The 22,352-nt window shown below is 40.0% G+C and overlaps 5 protein-coding genes across 9 annotated transcripts; 1 reads left to right on the top strand and 4 right to left on the bottom strand.

Annotated features, from left to right (window-relative positions):
* Window positions 1–134: 134 nt before the first annotated feature.
* On the bottom strand, window positions 135–2,723 carry LOC104821080. 2 transcript variants are annotated; one of them, XM_010551834.1, is made up of 2 exons: window positions 2,522–2,723; window positions 135–710 (listed from the first exon to the last, which is right to left on the bottom strand). In XM_010551834.1, exon 2 carries the CDS (start codon window positions 692–694, stop codon window positions 185–187), a length of 510 nt encoding a protein of 169 aa, XP_010550136.1. In that variant the 5' UTR covers window positions 695–710; window positions 2,522–2,723; the 3' UTR covers window positions 135–184. The 2 variants fall into 2 exon arrangements, with proteins under 2 accessions (XP_010550136.1, XP_010550137.1); XM_010551835.1 differs by lacking the exon at window positions 2,522–2,723 and adding an exon at window positions 879–1,154.
* A 1,298-nt stretch (window positions 2,724–4,021) lies between these two features.
* Window positions 4,022–7,677, bottom strand: LOC104821079 (cinnamoyl-CoA reductase-like SNL6). Its single transcript, XM_010551833.2, has 5 exons — window positions 7,084–7,677; window positions 6,616–6,797; window positions 5,195–5,389; window positions 4,721–4,874; window positions 4,022–4,455 (listed from the first exon to the last, which is right to left on the bottom strand). The coding sequence occupies exons 1-5, from the start codon at window positions 7,337–7,339 to the stop codon at window positions 4,160–4,162; spliced, it is 1,083 nt and encodes a 360-aa protein (XP_010550135.1). The 5' UTR covers window positions 7,340–7,677; the 3' UTR covers window positions 4,022–4,159.
* Window positions 7,678–10,035: 2,358 nt separating this feature from the next.
* LOC104821076 (proteasome assembly chaperone 3) lies at window positions 10,036–13,161 on the top strand. 2 transcript variants are annotated; one of them, XM_010551831.1, is made up of 8 exons: window positions 10,036–10,176; window positions 10,905–10,952; window positions 11,036–11,082; window positions 11,445–11,511; window positions 11,726–11,769; window positions 11,870–11,927; window positions 12,023–12,113; window positions 13,077–13,161. In XM_010551831.1, exons 1-7 carry the CDS (start codon window positions 10,117–10,119, stop codon window positions 12,071–12,073), a joined length of 375 nt encoding a protein of 124 aa, XP_010550133.1. In that variant the 5' UTR covers window positions 10,036–10,116; the 3' UTR covers window positions 12,074–12,113; window positions 13,077–13,161. The 2 variants fall into 2 exon arrangements, with proteins under 2 accessions (XP_010550133.1, XP_010550132.1); XM_010551830.1 differs by lacking the exon at window positions 13,077–13,161 and having other exon boundaries at window positions 10,037–10,176; window positions 12,023–12,352.
* On the bottom strand, window positions 12,440–19,005 carry LOC104821077 (serine/threonine-protein kinase BLUS1-like). Of its 2 annotated transcripts, XM_010551832.2 has the most exons (22): window positions 18,927–19,005; window positions 18,672–18,827; window positions 17,715–18,087; window positions 17,084–17,338; window positions 16,768–16,892; window positions 16,631–16,675; window positions 16,454–16,535; window positions 16,296–16,364; window positions 16,044–16,214; window positions 15,893–15,952; window positions 15,629–15,697; window positions 15,427–15,555; window positions 15,231–15,304; window positions 14,344–14,598; window positions 14,018–14,106; window positions 13,870–13,946; window positions 13,454–13,579; window positions 13,304–13,346; window positions 13,171–13,217; window positions 13,022–13,083; window positions 12,785–12,836; window positions 12,440–12,701 (listed from the first exon to the last, which is right to left on the bottom strand). In XM_010551832.2, exons 3-22 carry the CDS (start codon window positions 17,880–17,882, stop codon window positions 12,651–12,653), a joined length of 2,049 nt encoding a protein of 682 aa, XP_010550134.1. In that variant the 5' UTR covers window positions 17,883–18,087; window positions 18,672–18,827; window positions 18,927–19,005; the 3' UTR covers window positions 12,440–12,650. The 2 variants fall into 2 exon arrangements, with proteins under 2 accessions (XP_010550134.1, XP_019058937.1); XM_019203392.1 differs by lacking the exon at window positions 18,927–19,005 and having other exon boundaries at window positions 18,672–18,840.
* A 940-nt stretch (window positions 19,006–19,945) lies between these two features.
* LOC104821075 (homeobox-leucine zipper protein HAT5-like) lies at window positions 19,946–22,352 on the bottom strand. 2 transcript variants are annotated; one of them, XM_010551829.2, is made up of 5 exons: window positions 22,052–22,352; window positions 21,737–21,920; window positions 21,239–21,372; window positions 20,610–20,849; window positions 19,946–20,402 (listed from the first exon to the last, which is right to left on the bottom strand). In XM_010551829.2, the coding sequence occupies exons 2-5, from the start codon at window positions 21,819–21,821 to the stop codon at window positions 20,148–20,150; spliced, it is 714 nt and encodes a 237-aa protein (XP_010550131.1). In that variant the 5' UTR covers window positions 21,822–21,920; window positions 22,052–22,352; the 3' UTR covers window positions 19,946–20,147. The 2 variants fall into 2 exon arrangements, with proteins under 2 accessions (XP_010550131.1, XP_010550130.1); XM_010551828.2 differs by having other exon boundaries at window positions 21,737–22,352.

Below are 22,352 nucleotides of genomic sequence, written 5' to 3'. Positions count from 1 at the left end.
TTTGTATATAATATTATGAATGGTTATTTATTTGGCTAAGAGTGGTTCAAAGTTTAAAAGGTCTAGAGAAGCGAGATATGTGCATTAAATGTGGAGTATTTATTTGGTTATGTTGCATGGGGAAGTGAAGGAGATGAATTAACTAATCAGGTAACAAGAGATGCTTAGAATTCCCTAAAGACTATCACTGAATTCCAGTGAATGAGACTCTGCCAAATCCCAAGTGACCGATCTGATACAACTCCAACCACACCCTCTCGGCCTCCACCCTCGCACTTATCCTGTCTTCGTCCTCCGCCCCAAACGACGCCGTTTTATCCTCCTCCTTCGTCAGGCTTCCGTCTCTCTCCACCACGAAACTGTGGTCGTCTTCCCCCTCCGCCGTCGCCCGGCGAAACCCATCTTCCCCTCGGCGCCTCCTCCGCCGTCCTACTCTGCCTCCCCCGAGACATCGCCGGCCGATCATCCACGGGACCTTTACGAAGGCCAGAGTCAGCAGGTTGACGACGGCGCATGGGCAGCAACAGAGCGCCACGCAGTCGGCGATCGCCGCCGCCGCCGCCGATCTGCACTTCTTGCCGGAGCATTTTACTCCGTCGCCGTCGTCAGATTGGTGGTTCTCTTCGGCGCCGCTGCTCCTCCAGTGGGCCCCGCCTTGGCTTCTACGTGAAACTCGATGCGGGTTTTCCTCCATTTTAAATTATAAAACCCTGCAAGGAAAAAAAGGGGACTTAAGTCACTGCATGTGTGTGTATGTGCATCATATACTTTACATACATCCATACGTATGTATATATATATATATGCACACATATTTGTCCATATTAACGTGTGTGCAGTGAATATATATGGTTTAAACTTTGAAATTTTTTGCTTACAAGTTGATACGTATAGGAAATAGTAAAACAGAGAGGTAGGAAACAGCAACAGAGATTTTCCATGCACTTTCACTTAATGACCAGACAGTTCAGGTAGATTCAAAATTCGCTCAATCGCCTCGTAGGCGCGTCTCATGCACGCCCTTTGTGTTTGGATTTAGCACGCTTACAACACATCCTTTGGATTCGAGGCTTTCCAAAAGTTTTTATTAGGTTCTGATGGAAAATTATAAAAAAAAAATGCAAATGAGGAAAAAAAAATAATTTGGTTATAGCTAATTAATGTACGGTTTTAAAAAATTAAAAATCTTGTCTCGGACTTTTTTTTTTTTGTTATTTGATGAGTAACAGCATATTGTTGACCAGGAAAAATATAGTTTTCGAATTAATAATTATAAAAAAAAAATATACATTGGGATAAGTAAATGCTTTTATATTGGCCCCTCGTGGTTGCTGGACAAAAAGGGTTAGTAGTAAGACATTGAATTGTAAAACTTAATCAATGCATTTTTTTTATAAATATTAATCAATGCATTTCCAAAACACAAAAACAGTTTTACACATTTGGAAAACTTTTTTTTTAATGTAAATATCATACATATTGGAATTTTTTTAATATACACTACTCGTAGCTATAACTTGGAGTTTAAAAAATGGCTGTGAATATACACAAATGCCCAAAAACCCATTTTATAAATTTTCGCTTTATCATCCCTCAAGGGATAATGTATAGAAATTGTTTCATGAAAAATAAAGAAGAAATTTAAATAACCGATAAAAAAATTAATAAAAGATTATGAGATAACGTGGGTGGTTAGTGGGAGAGATTCTTCCTCACATGGGTTGTCCGGTCACAATATGGCCCAAATAACGTGGCCCATCGCAAAACTACAATATATATATATATATATTATTTACAAAGTCCATTTATCTTAAACCTATAAAATAATGCTCCTAGAAAGTCTACAAGGAATCTCCCTAGGATTTTTTAAGCAACATTTTTTTTATAATTTGATCATGAACGAAGAAGTTGCTTTTGACCCTTGCAAAGGCTGTGTGAAAGTTATATTTTTCTGTACCATTATTTATAAAGTTTTTAAAAAATAATAGTCAATTAAGCTGTAATACATAATTAATTAATTCAAACCGAAACTTTCAAGTGATTTTATGCAGTGAAAAATAAAACGATATTTTTTTTTACAAACACTTTATTTCACACATATAGTCGATGATGGTTAAATTTCATTTCTCTACGGTGATCGCATTTTTTTGGGGGGGTAGTTTCGAGTTTTGACTGTCATTAGAAATTTACGAGCGTGTAAAAACAAATGCATTTATTGTTTTCCATTACATCAAATGGTATGGTTTCAACTCCTAGCAAATTTTAACCAAAAAAAAAAAGGTGCAGTTACCATTTTATAACGACGATTTTTTTACAGTGTTATAACAGTAACAAAACACAAACAAAATGGGCATGCAGTCAGCCTAATAAAAACAGCATATTCCTACGTAAATAAATAGAATTTTATATTTTGCGAATTAACAATGCTAAAACTGCACAAAATGCAAATAGAAAAAAAAAAAAAAAAGAACAGGAACATTATATATAAACCCAGTTGATGATGGAGAAATATGATACGCACCTCTGGTCTGGGCCGGAAGACTTTGAGTATGAACTTGTTGATTTTTTGTCTGGGAATGTATATATACGCAAAACAACAACAGCAGCAACACAAAATGCTGCTGTGTGTTGTTGGGAGTTTGGGATATTGAAAATCTGGATTGGGTTCTGAGTTTGAAAGATGCAGAAGAAAGAAAGAAAGGAGGAAAGAAGAAGCAATGTGATATGATCTGGAAATGCCCCGTTTATATATATATACCTTGTATATATAATGCTTCTCCTTTTTTCTATCTATTTATTTATTCCTTTTTCATAACTCATGTGTACGGCTACGTGAATTTTTTAAATCCATTGCTAAAGGTATCTTCGGAAGAGTGAATAGCATTTATATTTTATACTTGGACCCAAACGTATATATGTATATATGCAAAGGGTATCTTTGGAATTGTGAGGCATTTGTATTTTATATTTCATACATAATAACGTATCTATTATAAATCCAGAAGTACATATATATATATATATATTTTTATAAAATGGTAACTGTCATCTAGTTTTCATTACGATAGTGGGTGATTAATTTTAAAAAATTGTATCAAATACTGTGAACCGGGTTGAAATCATCTAACCATTACTGTACCGAACGGGGTTGTTTGGTACGAATAGCATAGGGAATACCGGACGAGCTTGGTGTTTGATGAGTCCCGAAGACAGAGAGAATCAAGTCATGGGAACTCGTCCCCTCTCTCTCTCTTTATTTGTTTATTCGTTGAAAGACGAAAAATGCCCGCATCAGAGTTATTCCATTCATATATATATATATATATAGTTTTGAAATATATTAATCATATATATATGTTATTGTATTTAAATAAATTGAAAACACAATCGATTTCAACTTGATATGTGTGTACAAATATCTCTAGCTAGTGAGATCATTCAGGTACATTGTCGATTACGAGTATTCATATGAGATTAAATTTGTTTATGTTTAATTTAATTTTGGTAAGTTGTGTATTTCAGTGAGGTTAGAGCAAGGGGGCAGCGTCGTCCTCGCCCTCTCTCTCTATCTGCCGCGGAGCAGCGTCCTGCTGCCTCTGTCGACAAAAACACTTTGCATGAGTCATGCACGTGCGTCCTTCTCCCGGACTGCCACGTCAGCTTACATGTCGCAGTTCGAAAAAAGGCTCTGTTTTCTTTGACGTTTCACCGTCCACACGGCCCCTCAGTCCTCATATCATTCGTTATGCTTCTTTCCGCACTCTCCAGCCATACTCCGACACGTGTCTCGCACCAGCCCACGAATCGCCTGCGCGTGTTGGGGTAAAACGCTTCCCTTTTCCCCCCTTCCAGTAGCCTATTGAGACTACATGTGAGATGGAGTTAAACCATTCGTTTTGGTTACATCTTCAATTTATGGATATCTCTCTCTACGATTTGCTCGTGTCCACCCACCCGTTAATCTACCAAATTAGAGTAGCATACCAACTCTGCATAGCCTTTAATCAAACAAAACCCATCATGCATGCATGCACATTACAATAAATATCATATTAATCATATATATATATATATGTATATAAAAGAAGAAAAGAATTGACGTGGTAGATTCATATCTAAAATAACTATTGGATTATGTAGAGATGTATGGTGAGGTGGATTAGGTCTGTTGAGAGCAGCTAGTGAGGGTCCTGGACATGAGATGAAGAAGCTTCTTGTCGGACAAAACGGAGGAGGGGGGATGGCCAGAGTGGCCGCAGAGCTTGTGAGGGTTGATGCCGATGACCTTCGCGAGCTTTTCGGCGGAGTGACGACACATTACGACGTTGTCGAAACAGATGTATCTCCCGGAGGCAGAGGCCCTATTCATTCCCTCGAACAAGAAGACGTGGGCCTTCGCCACCCTCTTCACGTCCACCGTCGCCAGTACTCCCTTTCCGTACATCTCCTCTGCTCCTGCATGCGCCACCTCATTTGTTCAGTTGTTTATTTATCAAGTTTCAACGCCTCCTCCTGTGTACCTCGCCCACCCTCCCGTGAAAAGTACCCCCTTATCACTTTTACCCACCCTTAATTCATTGCAAAAGCATTCTCTCTATCGTTTCTCGTTTTCTTCACCATCCACGACAAAACCCCATTTCTCTTTATATATATATATGTATATGTATATGTATATGTGACTCTATACGAGAAACAGGATGTTTTTGTTTTTGGGGTTTACCTTTGAGATAGGCCAAGGTTGAAGTGGGGTTGCGGGGGAAGAAATCAGGGCCCGTGATGAGAGCAGGGCATATAGTGGCAAGCTTCAAGCCTTTCTCTCCCGCTATTCTCCACGCTGCCTTCTCCGCTTTCAATTTCCCCAGTGCATACCAAAGCTGCCATACATGTGTGCATACATATTCCATGAGATCTCACCACAACCAATCATGTGAATGTGTTACTTCCATCTCTCTTTTTTAATATGCCTTGTCCACTTGTGCCAGTTCCATTACTGACAGACCAGATTCATATATCCATCCATGAGAATATCACCTACTTCTACAACATTTTAACTTGATTAGACAAGTTCTCTCCGAATTCCGCAATCATTCGATGACATAAAACAGGGGACTCTCCTCTAACCTCTGTTTCATGATATTATATGTTGGATATATAAGACAAGGAAGACGGGAGAGAATCACAAGTTGCCTATCACCTTTTTTTGGGTGCAAACTTGTTCCTGACTCCAGCACTCGTCGTTCACAACCGCTGGGAGGTCACAGAGGGAACCATCTTGCCAGATGCAGGCCAAGAGCGAAGAAGTGAACACGCACTTTCTTACTGATCCAGTCCTCGTACACGCCTCTATTACGGCCTCACTCACCTTCGCTTCTAACTCAGCCATGGATTTCTGGGGCAAAAAAAAAAAGAGAGAGAAATTTGGCAGCCCATCAATAGACATAACCAGACAAGGCTAACTAACCGAGTCAAGCAAAGTATCTCCAAGACAAATCAAAATGTGAGTTACATTGTTATTACTAAATTCTAGAATGACAAAACGGTAAAAGCTTCATCCGCAATGAAGCAAATTTGACCTGAAGATAAGATTGAGCATTTTATCCGTGTTCGTGTCAATTCTGAGCACAGGTAAGCAAATATTGCAAGGCATGAAATATGTCAACCATGCAATCTGAAGTACAGAGAGTTGAAAAAAATTATGCAGCCTCAATGCATACTAATCCCCCCTCGGGTAGGTCATGAAAAAAAAAACTAAGCATTTCATCAAACAATCAGAAGTAAGAAGATCAGTTAGAGAGGTGGTGGGGCCATGCAAAATTAGTAGTAATAAGACAGGACACGCGTAACTTGGAAAATGGAGGTAGGTTTGTCTCAATTTCAAAGAAATGGAACATCATATGACGGCACTAAAGGTTTTGCGGCCAGGGGTGGAGTGGCATCGTAAGCAAAGTGATGGTCTACTTCAATCGTAGACGCAGAGATGCCGCCCTCTCATGTGGCACCAAACCAAACCTCCCATGCAAATTTTGAACCTTTCCTTTAAGTGGGTAGCATAAGGCAAACACCGTTGATATTTCAAGAAAGTCGTCAGATCATTGAAAATTTTGGAGCTCTTCTTCCAACAAATTCTAGAAATCTAAGCCACTTAAAGTACCTACCTACGTCATCCACAACTAATTCCAGAGACACCGCACTGGGGTGGGACCAAACGACGAATAAGTCAGATGTTCTTCTAGAAGCACCATGTGGAAAAACATACTCTTCACACTTCCAACATGCTGCCCCTTTTTTCTTCCTAATGTCCACACGTTGTTATCAATGCATTAAGATACGCTGAAAAACGAAATATGCGATTAGGTAACCCTCAGTTTCTTGTATATCACTTAACTAGCGTGGTCGCGGCATGGACTGATATTCGCTTAACAGAGCAACTTCTTTGAAAGAGTTCGAACATGCAAAGTGATGATGACATGTGAATGCTGTGTCTCTGTTTGTGCTCGTGTATACCCATACGCATCTACGCAGGTGTGCATGTGCACAACATACGTATACGTGAACGTATCATGTCATATCAAATGTATATTAAATCAGAGGAGGAAAGAGAAACGGTAATCTTACCGAATATCCAGAAATCCCAGCCTGGTCTATAAACGCGGAGGTATGGAAAACCCCAAAACACCCATCAAATGCTTGAATTAGGCTTCCGATATCGGTTAATCTAGCCATCACTGCGCTAATCCTGTTGTTAAACGATGCCGTTTCTCCGGAGATCCCCATCTCCCTCACTTGTTCTTCCTCCTCTGAGGAAAGCACGATGGAATCAAATCAATTCTCAGAACACAAGTAAAAATTATGAGGAAGAACGAGCAGATACGGCGCGTTCTCTGGGCAAACCCCCACTCTTTTGAATTTCTGTTTACTGGGATGTTGAGCTACAACATTATTTGGGCAGACTTAAGATCAAACAGTTTATTGGAGGTCAACCAAACAGAAAAGCTTGAACGAGGAACAGTGACTCTGGGAAGAAATATGCCGAAACTTGGAGCACATTTGCTTGCTGAAGTAAAGCAAAGCGGATCAAATTACCTGGACTTGCGACGACGATTCTGACGGAGTACCCGTGAATGAGGAGCCGCTCCACGACGGCGCGGCCGAGGTAGGAGACGCCGCCGGTAACACAGACGAGCCTGTTCCCACCGTCGGAGTCGAGATCCTCCAGATTTCTCGATTTACCACCGCGCGCACCTCCGAGTCCGTCGTCGTCCTTCCTCCTCTGCACGGCGGCGCACATGAACTCCTGGAGCTCCGCCGCGAACTCATCGGACGTCCGTAGAATCCTCATAGCCGGAGTGGGTGATGCTGCAACTCTGCAACTTGTTGGCTATTGAAATGGCGAAAGGTGGAAATGGCGCAGATGGAAAGGAGAGAGGAAGGGCGGTATATATAGGGGCGAGAGGGTAGGAGGCAGTTACGCGTCACGCGAGAGGCGAAGCGGCCGAAGCCTCTCATGATCTTTCCAAGAAAACAGTTAAGTTGGTGACGGCTCGGCTTCGGCTCTCTTTGACGGCTAAGATGAATATTGCACGTTTCAGGTCAAATCCAAATAACATACATAGAAAAATATTCACATGGAAAAATGTAATTACAAGTCTATATACGAAGAATGTATGATATTTATCTTAACTTGAGGTTAGATTTCTAATATTTGTATTTCATTAATTTTACCGTACATACGGATATATACGAAGAATATATGGATTCCCCGTTTTTTGATTAAAGGGCGCAACCTACATAACCCATATAAACACGCCTTCGTATTTTGAGAATATATCAATATATGGTAGACTATACTTTATTTTTCCTCTTATAATTCACATGGAGTCATATTTCTCGTGAATGTTGTACCAACAATTTATAGTATCATTCTATGTCATTTTACAAAACACTCAATACACTCGAGTACATGATTATATATATATATATATATCACATTTAATTTGTTTTATATATACGTAAACAATATATATATTAATTTACTATATATTTTTTATATCCTTTTTTCTCTCTATATATATGGTTTATCATTTAATCCATGAAAGTCATCGAATATTTCCTTCTTGATATAATTTTGTCATGTCATGTGATGCATTTAGATATCATACACTCACATGGTTTCTTTTAAAATACGGAGCTAAGTCTGGTAGCAATGTAATGGATGATAATATGTCCTCATTAAACGATGTATAATGTCCAAACTTGATTATAGAGGTCAAATCACGTCTTCTAACTACGGTCCAAAAAGTCAAATAAAATAAAAAACGGAGAAATTAAATGAAAATATGGGTCAACTTTATACTTCAAATGAATAATAGAATCTCCAAGCAAATTGTGCTTACACACTGCAACCATAATCTAACAGGGTCCATGGTAAAAGCAACTTTATTGAATATTTTTCTAGCCATGTTTTAAATTTTAACCTTATTGCTACACGTTTTCTTTCGCTAAATAATAACAAATCTTGTAATAGGTGGTGACTAAAACACTGCTCTTGCTTAGAAGGTCTTGTAAAAGACGAAAGGTAAATATATGTGTCGGTCCATCCACGTTAATTTATTCCATGATCTCACTAATAAGAATAGCTCGAACGATTTTTGTCCACACAAATTAAATATTTATTAATATCAGTGTTATTAGATATAGTTGGATTGATCGATGTTATTAGATATATAGTTGGGTATCATCATTATTAATATCAGTGTTTACAATCTACCATTTTTTTGGTCAATTTCAATAATGAACGGATACGAAAGTCAATTTTTGGGTTCTGCCTTTGGGCCAACCTTTTATACATATGCATATGTGCTCCAACTACGACTTTTTTCTTCAAGGTGGTAAAAATAATACGAAATTATTGTTTATACAACTCGTTGTTTCTATATATCATGATATGAAATGCAATTTTGTGGTTCATACTCATAATTACAACTATAAATTGGAATAAAATAAAAACGGGTATATCTCTCTCGAAAATTATAAAACACAAAAGTTACACGTCATTTTATTTCATTTCAAATCCATGAATTAATTGGGTTATCCCTCAGAAAGGCTAATATATATACTAATTAAACCATGTGACCGATAACATATGGGACGAGAATATTACGTAAATGTTATACCACTACAAAGGGAGAAGAACAAAATCAACGGTCTACAAATAACGAAATAATATATAATACAAAGAAAAAAAAACCGGTCCACGCACGCACCGGGTTTAGGAAGCTGATCATGAAATTTAACCTAAATCAATTTGATAATTCCATTATTATAAATAATACATGGAACGTCAAGGCAGCAATGATTCTGCTTAAACGGCTCTGATCGGCTCGGCTGTACTCAGGAAAAATACCGCCGCCGCCGCCGTCAAGTGATGTACGGCCTCTCAAGAGGGGTCAGTCAGTTGCAGCGTTATGCTAAAATGACAGTCCCGTGACGGAGTCATAGTTCTTGGTTGACGTGGAAGGATGCGATTGGCTCTTTGTCATTCCTGGGTCATCCCAGTGTTAATAGACCGTCGGATCAGAGTTGACCCCCGTGATAATCGTGTTGTGTGTTGTGGTCGTCGTAAAGTATTTTTTTAAAATAAGGAAAATGACACCTAAATATAGATTGAATAGAGTATTTTCTCTATACATTATGCGGTAAATCAAAATAATTCCTTATGCATGTATTTTATTTCTACCGTCGAAAAAATAATTATTCAATTTGGGCCATAGGATGTTTTTCACGGTAGCCCTAATTTTTTGTATAAAAAAATAAAACACGAGCTAAAATCTATAGCACTATGTTTATCTCTTTATTGATCATTCATGCATGACAACAACCGTATTTATTAAAAATCGCTTCATGCATGCACTGTATATGCGTAGAATATGTACACACGTGAACGAGTGCAATTTGGGCTTTTAATGCAAAATATGAATCTTAATGGGCCTAAAGTCACAGGTTGCGGTGAATTCGACACGTAAACGGCGTCGTTTGCTGGCAACGAACACGCGATCGCCTTCTCGTCGTCGTTCTTACGAAAGGGGAAAAAGAAGAAGAGCTACAGAGAGTGAGAGGATGGACAACTTGGCCGAGAATTTTCCTGTGCGCCATAGACAGTTCTCACTCGAAATCAAGGTGGTTTTCAACCATTTTCTCTGGAGTTTTCTCGGTCGTTCTCGACGATTCTTAGTTGGGTCCTTGGCGATAGTAGTTCAATTTTCAGTTTCTTTTTTAAATTATTTGATTATAAACTTAGGTCTGTTCGTTTACTGCTAATCCTGTCCTGCGAAGTGGTGTCGATGATCATCTCAGTTGAAAGCGTATCGAATTCACCGCAACCTGTGACCCATTTTCTTTTTTTCCTCGGGAGATAGATTGCATAAATTGTTTAAATTTACTTGTGATGGTGATGGGGTTGCAGAATTTTGCTTCTTTTCGTTTGGTTATCCAATGCGCAATGATTTTATGTCCTTTTTTTTTTTCCCTTTCTTTGGCGTTTTGCTCAAATTTGTGATGAGTGGTGCTGCTGATTAGTCCAGATGAGCACTTCTCGTTTATCAAATCTGTGCTAGGGCTTCCTTTTTTTTGTCTTGGAATAGAAACAAGCTTCTTATCCTGGTTAGATTCATGATTTCTGAAGGTTTTTATTATATAGCTTTGAATCTAATCTAATATGACCAGTGATTGGTTCGTGTTGGGTTCTTGAACGTATACATGGAATCTTGATTCTTGAATGTTCTTTCCCCGCTGGAAAATGGGCGTAGCCCATGGTACTGAGTTCTTGTTCCCCTTGATCGGTGTGGAAAATATGAAGATATCGTTCATTTTCTTGCTTTCTTATCTAATTTTGACCCCCTTGACAGGGAAACAAGACAGACACGGTTATTTGCAACTATGAAGATCATATCCTTGTGAGTATTTTTAAGATCAGTTATTTCAGACCTTAATGTTTGAATGTGAAATGCTGTGTCTGACTCAAAAGGAATTGCCTCAGGTGTTAGTGACACAGATTGGAACCATGGGAACCATATTGCACGCGAGGTCTGTGATAAAACGTTCTTGTTCAAACAGTAATCACATATTTTTCTTGTTTTTTTGAGTATATTCAGGACGTGTGCCGTAAAAGACGAACAATGAATATGTGCTTAAATCTAGGGCAGCTCCTTGTGGTCAACGATCAAATTTTTTCTAGTCATCTGATGGTTGCAGAAACCACAAAAACATAACAGCACAAACAGTTTCTTTGATTGTAACACAAGACATTGATGCTATGATCTGGGAAAGAGCAAACTTGATTTTTGTTTTTCTTATTTTCCATCTCCTTTTCAAGTTTGTGGTTTTCAAGCAATTTATTGATTGCAAAAGGATCTTTGAGGTATCCCAGACTTATTCTTCTTTTGCAGGAAGGAAGAAGGGATGTCCGTTGAACCAACATTTAGTGTCTCTGTCATATTTGGGAAGCGGGATGAAGTAAGACGGATCTCTCATATAAATCCCCCCCCCCCTTTTTTTTTCTATATTGCATGCCTTCCCATAGTCGATTTCAGTTTATTTGATGCATATGTATAGCATGTATGCTGATGTATACATGGATGTATGTTCTTACATAGTCACACGTGCATAATACATGTAGTCTAACCATACTCAAAATTTTCTGATGGGTACCTTCTTACACATGAAAAAGCCACTGCTCACAGCAACTGCTCGCAAACTCATTGAACATATAAGGTCTGTTTCTTTTATCAAAGTCTTGTCCTTCTTGTGTTCTCTCTCTCTCGGTTTGATGTTACAGACAAGATGACATGTCTCTGTCTTGTACGTTATGAAGTCATTCTGTCCCCTCGAAGCCACTGGTTCTATCACTCGGTCTCAAAGAACATTCGGCGGTACCATTTCTTTTAGCATGTGGCAGTTTATGTTTTATTGGCATCACTTGTGTCTGAAGGCCGTTGAATGGATGATGTTATCATATGTGTTGCAGGAGACGTTGAAGGAAATTGTTGCGGCTGTGATTGAGAATCGCCTCTGGTAACACTTGTGCTGTTTCCCCAACCTCTACTTTCATAGTAGAGGTAACCCTCTTGTCCTATAGTTTCTGCTTTTGTCCTCCCCCCCTTTCTGGTCGTCCCTACAAGGAATTGCAGAATCTTTGTTTCATTGGGCGTGCAAAAAATATACTATTTTTTCGCCTTCTTTTTAATTTAAAAATCCTTGGATTGTGTTAGATGGCACATGAATTGCAGAATCTTTGTTTCAGAAGAATTGTACATTAGATAAAGGCAACATATGCGAGTTCTTGTGGGTTTTTGTCTGCTTGGTGTGTGGTTTTGGAGAAAGATGATATTCTTTTAATGATTTAATGAGTATTTGAGCTTATAAATACGGATAGTCTTCCCACTTGCAAAAAAGAGCGAGTCATTGCTGGCAAAAACTGTATCGCAAGGAACCATAATCACAAACACATCCCTAACTAAAAAAATAGGAAATAAATAGAAAAAAACTGTGTAGAATAAGCAGTATAATAAATTACAGCAAGAATGTTACGTATAAATATATATGAGAATTTATTCTTTGACGGGAATCAGCTTAGGCATTCTCGTTCTCAGGTCTCAATCTCTTGCGCCTCGTTTTTCTTCCGAACCGTTTAACTGAATTTCCAACTGCACAGGTTCGAGCAGAAGACAAACGTTGAGTTATGATATCAACAATGGGAAGTCTTGATGTGTAATGGATAACCACAGACCTGTCCATTTATCTGCTTCCGTTTATTCAGCTCTCCTGTTACGCTCCATATGCTGACATCCAAGAAATATTTAAACCAAAAAAAAAAACTCGATATATGAAAGTGGAGGGGTTAGGTCACTATGGTTCACTTGTGGTTTAAGACTCTTTCGTTGCTGGTATCACTTGCGTTCTAAAAGACAGGTTAGGTTCTTGGCGTGTGTGTGTGAGAGAGAGAGAGAGATTGGTGAATAGTAACCTTTCTTGTAGTTGTATGAGTTGGGACTGAAGTTCTCTCTCTCTTGCTGTAGCAGGAGGTGTCTACATGCAGATGAAAGAAGAGATTGATTGAACAAAAGAACGAATTGAATCTATGGTTCAAAGTGATGCAACACTATTTCCAGTTACCTGCAAGAGTTCATCGATACTTATCTCGGCTGGTTCGGATTGCTTGCCTGTGAGAACAGGACAAAACAAGTCAAAATATTTCTGTCGGATTCTTCAGCAAAAGAAATGTAAAATCTTTTGAAGAAGCAAATACCAGACGTTTGCTCAACATAATTGATCAGCCTCATAATTTCTTCCTGCAAAAAACCACAGCGTTTCAGTTCGCTACAATTAAGGTAATAACAATTGAGCATGCTGCTATTTTAAGGAAGAAAACGAGATATAGTATGGATTCCAAATTTACCCGTTGAATAACACTCTGCTGAAAAATGTACTGAAGTGAAGGGAGAACAGAGGCGGCTGTGACGTTGAGGGAGTTCGGGCTGGTTGAACCGCCACTGAATGGGTCAAACGTGCAGTTGGTAGGCCCCTTGATGAAACCCACCGAGTAAAAAAATAGATAAAGCCATCACCTTTATCATGAATTGCATCTTATTTTTCTACCATCTTCTAAGGCAAGCATTATTGAAGTACCAAAAGCTTAGGAAAAGCTCTCAAGAGCCAATAGAACACAAAAAATAGAAGAGCTTTTCAAATATCGTCTCAAAAGTGGCTCAAGGAGGTGATAGCAATCCCAAAGCCCCGATGAAAATGGATAAGTTGTATGCAGACAGAAAAGAAGAACCCAGTTCATATGTACTAAGACACTTATCATCGTACCTTGGGACTGAGATCTGCTGATGTCACCTTAAACCGTCCCTTGCGCTGAACAACTGTACCTTCTGATGTGTCGTCCACTGCATAAATCCAAAACAGATGTTAGGGCATGAGATTTGAAGACTCGCAAAAATCAAATGTAGCTTCTGACCAGATGGAAGGCTGGTATCTCTCCTCATGCGAGGATACAATGGTCCACTGTAGCTCCGCTCGGCTGGATGTTTTGACTGTTGAAACTCCCTAAGGAAGAAAAAGAAAAGTGTCTTTTCTTGTGAGTTCATATTAACGTGGAGTTAAAACACTGCCGTCAAACATATCTGGGCTCTCGAGAATGTTTTCATACGAAAGTCGGGTGTCTTTTGAGTTGCTATACATAGTTCTTAACATCTCAATCAATCAGAAAGATGTCCACAAGCTTCCAAGTCTACAATACATCTAGATTGGTTGAAACATTTGAAACTATTTGAGAAGACTGACCTGTCAGCATCATTGGTGATTCGTTTGGGAGCACTCTCTTGTATGAGCGAACCGCTCAAATACTTTTTCTGTTCAGGAATGAACTGACGCGGTAAAGAAATGTTTTGTGTAGTTGTCTCCTTATCTCTTGCGGTATGGGCCAGAGATCCAGCGGAGGACTTTCCTAAAAGCTGTTGTCCAGAATTCACTTGGCTTACATCTTTCCAATCAGGAGTAGTAGCATTATCATCATCCTCTCCAATGTCAAAGCAGCTTCTGCATCATAGAACATGCAAAAATAAATGCATATGCTGCTTTTGCAATTTACGATATTAAACAGACGGAACAATAGTTGAACTTGTTCATACATGAAACCTACACATGCGGTAGTGAATTTACAGCTTTAAATTCCAGATATGAGTGTAATAAGGTTTAGACCCTAACTCCACCACAAAAGCTAGTTTAAGAGTGGAGGTTTGACCCTCCTTATACATTGGCCCCAAATACCTCTCATTTTCTAATGTGGGACACTTATCAATACCGCCCCCTTTAGACAGGGACGTCCACAGCGCTAGGGCAAATCTGGTCGCTGGCGACTTCTCGGTCACTGGCGGCTTCTCGGTCCATCCCCGACCGTTCCTCTCCCGACCCGTCCCACAACCACCGAGTCGACCGCATGTCCGCAGGAGAACGACCCGTCAAAGGCCCACCGGAAACAAGAGAGTTAGGCTCCGATACCAATTAATAAGGTTTAGACCCTAACTCCACCACAAAAGCTAGCTTAAGAGTGGAGGTTTGACCCTCCTTATATATTGGCCCCAAATCCCTCTCTTTTTCCAATGTGGGACACTTATCAGAGTGAACTACCAACAAAAAAGAGTAGAGCAAGAGCAGAGAATGTGTCGTACTTGAGAGCTTGAAGAGGTTTGATTGGAAATGAAGCGAGAGAACCCTCCAAATCTTGAATATCATTCAATTCATCCTGGGAAAAGAAAGGAAAAGAGGCATGTTAGATCTGACTCAAACTTTATTTCTTTTCGTGGAGACAGATAAGTTAGACAAATACAAGGAGAAATTATACTAGAGAAATTGTTACAAAAATACCTCCTGATTGGGTACTGTTGCAGAACTGCTAGCCCTTTCAGGGGAAAGGCCAGATTCATCATGTCTTTCTCTTAGCTTTCTGCTGATATCTGGCTCTTCAGCATGCGAAACATCATCATCATCTGGAATCTGCAACTCAACATAATCAATCCACAGTATTTGGTTCACTAAACAGGACCTCGTCAAGAAACTGTCCACTTACAAGCGCAGCCTGATTCTTTAGGTCCTCAAGATTAAAATTCCAAGCGCTTATCCCCCTTATGTATTCTTGCTGCAGGAAAACAGGAACTCAAGTATAAACTGTAAGAAGAATATAAACAAAAACAAACTAGAGTTCTGGCATGAGCTTTCTTGAATTCCTCAGGCTCAAAGATTAGCAGCTAAAAACATTTTGCAGACAACTACATCACAGTAGGGTGAAAGTTTGGTTTTTGATCAATGATTTTCTCTGAAGTCTGAACCTTGCCTGTGATAGTTGCTCCTCGTATTCAGCTTTGTTTTGCATTAGAAGGTCAGATTCCTTTTCCTGAAAGAAAGAAATCACAAATCAATCAAGCTTTTCCGGAAATTCTCTTCCAGGGAAGAGACATCATAAATTTACATGACAGGCAAGAGACCTTTAGCATCCTATAACGTTCACCTAATGGAGGAAGTCCATTAAGGATTGTACGAGCCAGATAAACAGGTGGACGTGCTTGCTTGAAAAATTGGTGCTTCAAAAGCTTTTCTGCAGTTGGACGCTTCTTTGGGTCCTTCACCAGGCACGCACCCACCAATTCCTTGAAGGACTGGAATTACAATCAATGATCTCACTGAGAAGCAACTAAGGAATCCTAAATGGCTCAAGGAAAATCTGACCAAACACAAACCTTTGTGAATCTCTTGTCTCTCTCATAGTCAAGTCCAGGGGGTGCATTTTGTAAGGTCATTAGCAAGACCTGCCAATACAGAAAGCAACACATACAAACTGTGTACTAGAGTATGGTGAAGATACATACACAATTAAAATATGACATAAGAATTTTACTTTCATTGGCGGATACTTGGAAAATGGGGCATGGCCGTGAGCCAATTCAAGTGCTGTGATTCCAAATGACCATACATCCGCCCTGTACAAGGGCTACTGTCTTAAGGAGGCCAACCAAGAGTAAATTATTTATAACAAAATGCATAGAAGTAAAAGTTTGAGGTAACATTAACTCACTTGAAGTCGTATCCATGCAATTGTTGCATCACTTCAGGAGCCATCCTATGCAAAACCAAGCATGAATTTGAATTTAATGTCAAATGAAAATTCATGGAGGCCCAGAACATGGAATTATTAGAGATGAAAAAAGGTACCAGCATGGAGTTCCAACAAATGTATTTCTAGAACGTTGTCTATCCCCAGTATCAAACATGCAAGCTGAGACCCCAAAATCAGCTAACCTAACGGTACCGTTAGAGTCAATTAAAATATTTCCAGCCTGCAAAGGAAGCCACATATGTCGATAACAATGATGACACGACACCATCCTCCAAAAGAGATTGGCAATAAACGAAGAAGAACCAGAAGGCAGAAAAAATATCTGTTCCAGGAAGAGCACTTCAAATTTAACCAGATCGTAGTAACCAAAGGATCCATAAAAAAGGGGGGAAGAGTACTACAACATTATACCTTGACATCCCTATGGATGTGCCCGTGGGCATGAAGGTACACAAGAGCTTTCAGAGTTTCACGAAGCAAACTAGCAATAACAAGTTCCTCAAATCCATCTGGATAAGCAGACTTTATTATATGGAGACAGGATCCTCCAGCCATGTAAGGCATTACAACCCAAAGCTGGTGCCCAGTGGTGAAGGAACAATGTGCTCGTAACACATTAGAATGATCAATCAAATTCATCATTTGTACTTCTCGCCGAATGCCATCCTGCATGCATGTTGACATTAATTTAAGATTAAATGTTTGGTTTAGAACATCAGCAACAGCTGATGATGCTACACCTCTAACGTAAGTGCACGAAGCTTCGCAGAGAGAATAGTTTAAATAACATGAAACATACAACTACGTTTTGACAGGCTCATCTATGTTTTTCTATACATGAAATGAAAATGGGATTCACATTCTCCGAGGCACTAAATGCAAACATGAATAAGGGGGAAAAGATGCAAACTCAGAACTCTAGAGGGGCGACACCAGAAAAGTACACTGGCAGAGACAACTAGAATCTTGGGTAAAAAGATTAAAAGAAAAAGAAAATCCATTAAAAAGCTATTAGATTAGAAAAAAGGTTTGGAGTGCCTACCAGATCGTTGTTGCACTTTTCCAGATCAAGAACCTTGATTGCAACTGTCTCCTTAAGTGGAACGCATTCAGCTCTATACACAGTGGCACTGACTCCATCTCCAACCTCTTCGAATAACTTGTAGTCTTTTGCATTGAGAGGAAATCGTTTCTCTGAGCCAGACTCCATTGTTGTACTGTTCCTTAAAGCATATGACACAAGCCTTCAACCCCCCCCCCCTAAGTTTAAAATTTTATACAAGAGATATCAACTGATAAAACCGTCAATCTGATGTGCAGTTTCTTCCAATTCTCAAGCATTTTCCTCTCGTTCAGCAAAGAGCATCTAGCAATTGCACTGATATCATCAATTCCCTTTGCATCCAATTGAAGATCTGTCAAAAAGGCATTATGAAAGTCAAAATGTAGAAGATGTTGTCATGGTGTTGACAAGAAACAACAGAAATCGAATCCACGGACAAAAGGGCTATAAATTCAGATTCTGCAAGGAAAAAAGGCTGTAAATTCGGATTCTACCCAAAAAAAAACAACAAATTCAGGACAACCATCATTTCCCTGACCGACAGCCCCAGGTGCCCTTAGCAGTGGCGGGAGGCACCGTTGTCGGAAACAAGTATGAGAGCTTGTTCAAATTCTACAGGTTCCTCCGTCAAATCCACATTCATTCTCATCAGCAAAGAACCCCAAAATTCGATCCGAACGATAATCTACCTAAATCTATAGAAAGAGACTCGCATTCAAAATCCATCCCCAGTTCAAATCGCACAATTGATCATCGACCATATGTACACCCAAATCCAGATTACCAAGTTGAGACAAAAACTCAATCAGCACAGTTAACTAAAAAGATTGCAACAGACAAAAAAAGAACATCAGAAAATCTTCCTCCCAAATTCGTACCATCGCTCACTCCACCGAATTCCAACAGATTGAAACAAATCTGAGAACCAACACTGACCTCAAAAACAACCAAACCCAGTTATATAGTTAAGCTTCCTCTTCCTCCTTACGGGACGAAAACTATGACACCCAGAAAGCCGACAATTGCGGCGGCGAAGACTGAGAATCAACGATAATCAGTCACCTGTATCCGATGAAGTCCGTCGTTCTTACCCTGATCACGGCGTTATCTATTAAATATCAATGTAAAGACGGAAAACATTTTATGGAACGATAAAACTAGGAAATATTAATTAAATAAAACAAAATTTACATTAAATTGGGAAAATTACGGAACCGGGAGATGAAGAGGCCGGTTCGGGATAGGAGAAAATCTCGAAAATATCGGGGAATATGATATATATATATATATATATATCAGAGGATAGATGACTGCGTCACAGGGGCAGGCATCGCTGGGTCCAGCCCGCTGCCTGATTGGGTGGACTGTCATCCTCTCTCTCTTCCTCTACAAACACTCTATTATTTTTTTATAAAATATATATATTATATAGTTTCCGCTATACTTGTAGAATATTGTTACATTTATGTTTAATCCGACGGTGATTATTGAAAAGAGTAAGATTAATGTAAATGCATGCATGCAAATAGTTTTAGCTCCACCTTTTAAACAGTATCCTGCATACTCACATACATTGTGGGAGTCCCCCAGTCAACGCCTGAAAATGGGCTGCTTATGTCTTTTGACCGTCTAGAACATTGAACCAGTGGGCCAGATTTTTAATCTATCTTCAACAAGAACGGTCCAATTTTCTGAATAAAATACGCTGCACTTTAGTGGGGCATACTGGGCCTGCCTTTGGAGCCTGAAAAGCCCACCACGCATCCATCTGTATGGGGCCTAATGGGCCGTCGAAACAATTTAAATGGGCTATATATTAGTTCTTCAGCTTTTTACTGGGGGGGGGGTCGAATATGGAATTGGGGATAGGGTTTCGCTATTGGGCTTTAAGGATCCGATTGACGTTCAAACCCAGCACAGCTGCTGGCTCCTTTACATTCTTCCTGTGGACAAATCAATAACTAACAACATTGATGAAACTTGGCAATCTGTCCATTAGAAGCCTCAGCTCGAATCAATTTGATTCTATCCCAACAAAATGGAAGAGAAGCAAAAAAGCCGAGACGCAAGATCACTGAATCCTGAAACCTAGGCCGTAAGCCATTCTCTGCTCAATCGTAGCCGTTCCATCTCATCTCGCTTCTCGACACCACGGACAACGATCACTGACCCGTTACTTCTCAACCAGTAACGAATCCCCTATCCAAAGAAAATCTCAAACTCGGGTGCATACCCTGTGTGATGCAATCGAATGGTACAATTTAAATATGAACATGTATATGCACATATCATTCCATAGTTTCCACTGGATGGATACGTACGGGTTTTTTGATACGATCCTTATCTTATTCAGTTGACACTTACACCCCGAAACACCAAACTGTATCTATAAAAAGGGAATTGGTGGTGTGGTTAGGCGCAGGACCACCAGGCCAACGCCTCCTCCCCATCGGCGGCCACAAACAGGTTGTCGTCGCTGATGTCATCTTCCTCGGAGTGGATGGGGAAATAAGAGTCGCAGCTGTGAGGGGCGTCCTCGTAATCCACCACCCCACTCCCTGTACTCAACCGTGCCTCTTGTGCCTTCTGGTCAGGTCCTTCTCCCTCCCCTGGTGGCTCCTTTCCCGCCTCTTCTCTGCCTTGAAGCTTCTCCGTCAAGGACGCCACCTGGTTCAGATACCAGCATTTTCAATGCTTAATCATTATAAAGTCTTAGTTAATTAAGTTTGGTATCCATATGGACCATATCCAACTATCACGGTCCATGCATACATCCGTGGGAAAGAAGATCTCCCTTCCCTTTATCTATCTATCCATGTTTGCTTTTGTTAAGAAATCAAAAGCCATGCATATCAAAAGATGTTCAGACGGTACCTCAGATTTAAGCTTGTCGTTCTCCTTGACTGTGGATTGGTAGTCAGCGAGGAGATTGTCATACGTGGACTTGAGAAGATCGTAGTCTGTCTCGAGCTGCTTTGTCTTCCAACGAGCTCGTCGGTTCTGAAACCACACAGCCACTTGTCTTGGCTGAAGCCCTAATTTCTTTGCCAGCTCTGTCTTCCGTTCCGGCTCCAGCTTGTTCTCTGCCTCGAAGCTCTTCTCCAACAGATTCACCTGAACAAAGGGCTCAATCTCCATTTTCAAATATTGGCTTACACTGACATGCATAGGTTACACTTCATATATACAGTTTTATCAGCTGAAAGCAAAGTACATGTTCCAGTTATGAAACCAAAACATCTGATGGTATAAAGCTGGTTTTCTTATGGTTTGACTGATTTTGTTTGATCTGAAACGATGTACCTTAGAGAACAAGCAAATCCATGAAATGGAAATAACCTAATGGATGAATAAGTTTCATACTAAGTATGGACCCTTGTGCGGAGGAATTTGGGAATATGTCAAATTGGCTATGAAATATGGAATCAAATCAAAAGCATATATGCCTCATGGCCCTGACTGAGACCGGACACCATATCTTTAGGGACCAAAAAAGCAAAAACCTGTTCAGGAGTGAGGCGACGTTTCTTCTCCGGCAACTGCTCGTCATAGTATTCCTCGTCGTATAGGTCCTCTGGCGAGCTAAAGAATGGCCTCCGCTTCGACGTCTCTTCCATGCTGATCACCGATCTTCCTCCTTCAGGGGTGCAAAACGTTCAATTCATCAAATTCTCAATAGATCTGCCTATAGTCATTATTGGAATTGATTATGGAATAGATGATCTTATCGGTATGGAAATACTTCAACTGAAATCTCGAGACGATTAAAACTGTTTCTGATGATACATTGAAATTCGGGGCTCTATGTCCTAGGCTTTCCATCGATTCCTTCTTTATGCGTTGAATACGAGCAGAGCAATACGACAATTTGAAAGCATTTTCTCTCGTTTTCCGAGTGTCCAAACACCGAAACAACGAAAATCCACGGAACTAGAGTCAAAACGCTCTCGTCCACTAAACACAGAGATATCAACAATGCGAGAGAAAGAGAGAGCAATTACCTTGGATTACGGGATTGCGATTCCCGAGGAAGAGCATGTTGCCGTGGCAGGCAGATGGATCGAAAAAAAACTTATTGGATTCCATCGATCAGCAAAATCTTACTCCTCTGTGTCTCTTTCTCTCTCACTGTGAAACGAACCTCCAGAAATCCGTACAACACCGCAATCCAAAGCTTTCTCCGATCTTCGCCGGCCGGAAAAGAGGGACAAAGAAACGAAAGCGCGAAATTCCGTTGAAGCAAACGATCAAAGTCAAAGCAGAAAAAAAGGAAATGGATTAGAAGATCATGAGCTTGTGGCGGAAGAAGCTCGTACTCCACAGCAACCTCGCCGGCGTCTCCAGCGGACAGATGCAAAATCCCATCATGAACACCACCCCGCCGATCAACCAGAGGGATCGATCAATTAATTAAATGAGAGAATTTCGGTTCAGAACAATAAAAAAAAACCCTAATCACTCAAGTTTTTTTCTGCCCCAGGGATCAAATCACCATCTCTATGATTTGGAAGATCTAAACAGAGAAATTCAAATGAGAGAGAGAGCGAGAGAGATTGGTCCCTTTTTTGCCCTGGGTGCGTACTAAGCTTCTTTCGCAGCTAAACTTATTAGCTGCTT

Source organism: Tarenaya hassleriana, unplaced genomic scaffold (genome assembly GCF_000463585.1).
Source record: "Tarenaya hassleriana unplaced genomic scaffold, ASM46358v1 Cleome32, whole genome shotgun sequence".
In the NCBI taxonomy this organism is placed as follows: domain Eukaryota; kingdom Viridiplantae; phylum Streptophyta; class Magnoliopsida; order Brassicales; family Cleomaceae; genus Tarenaya; species Tarenaya hassleriana.
Note: the sequence above shows the minus strand (reverse complement) of the source record. Positions and strands in the feature narration are given on the sequence as shown.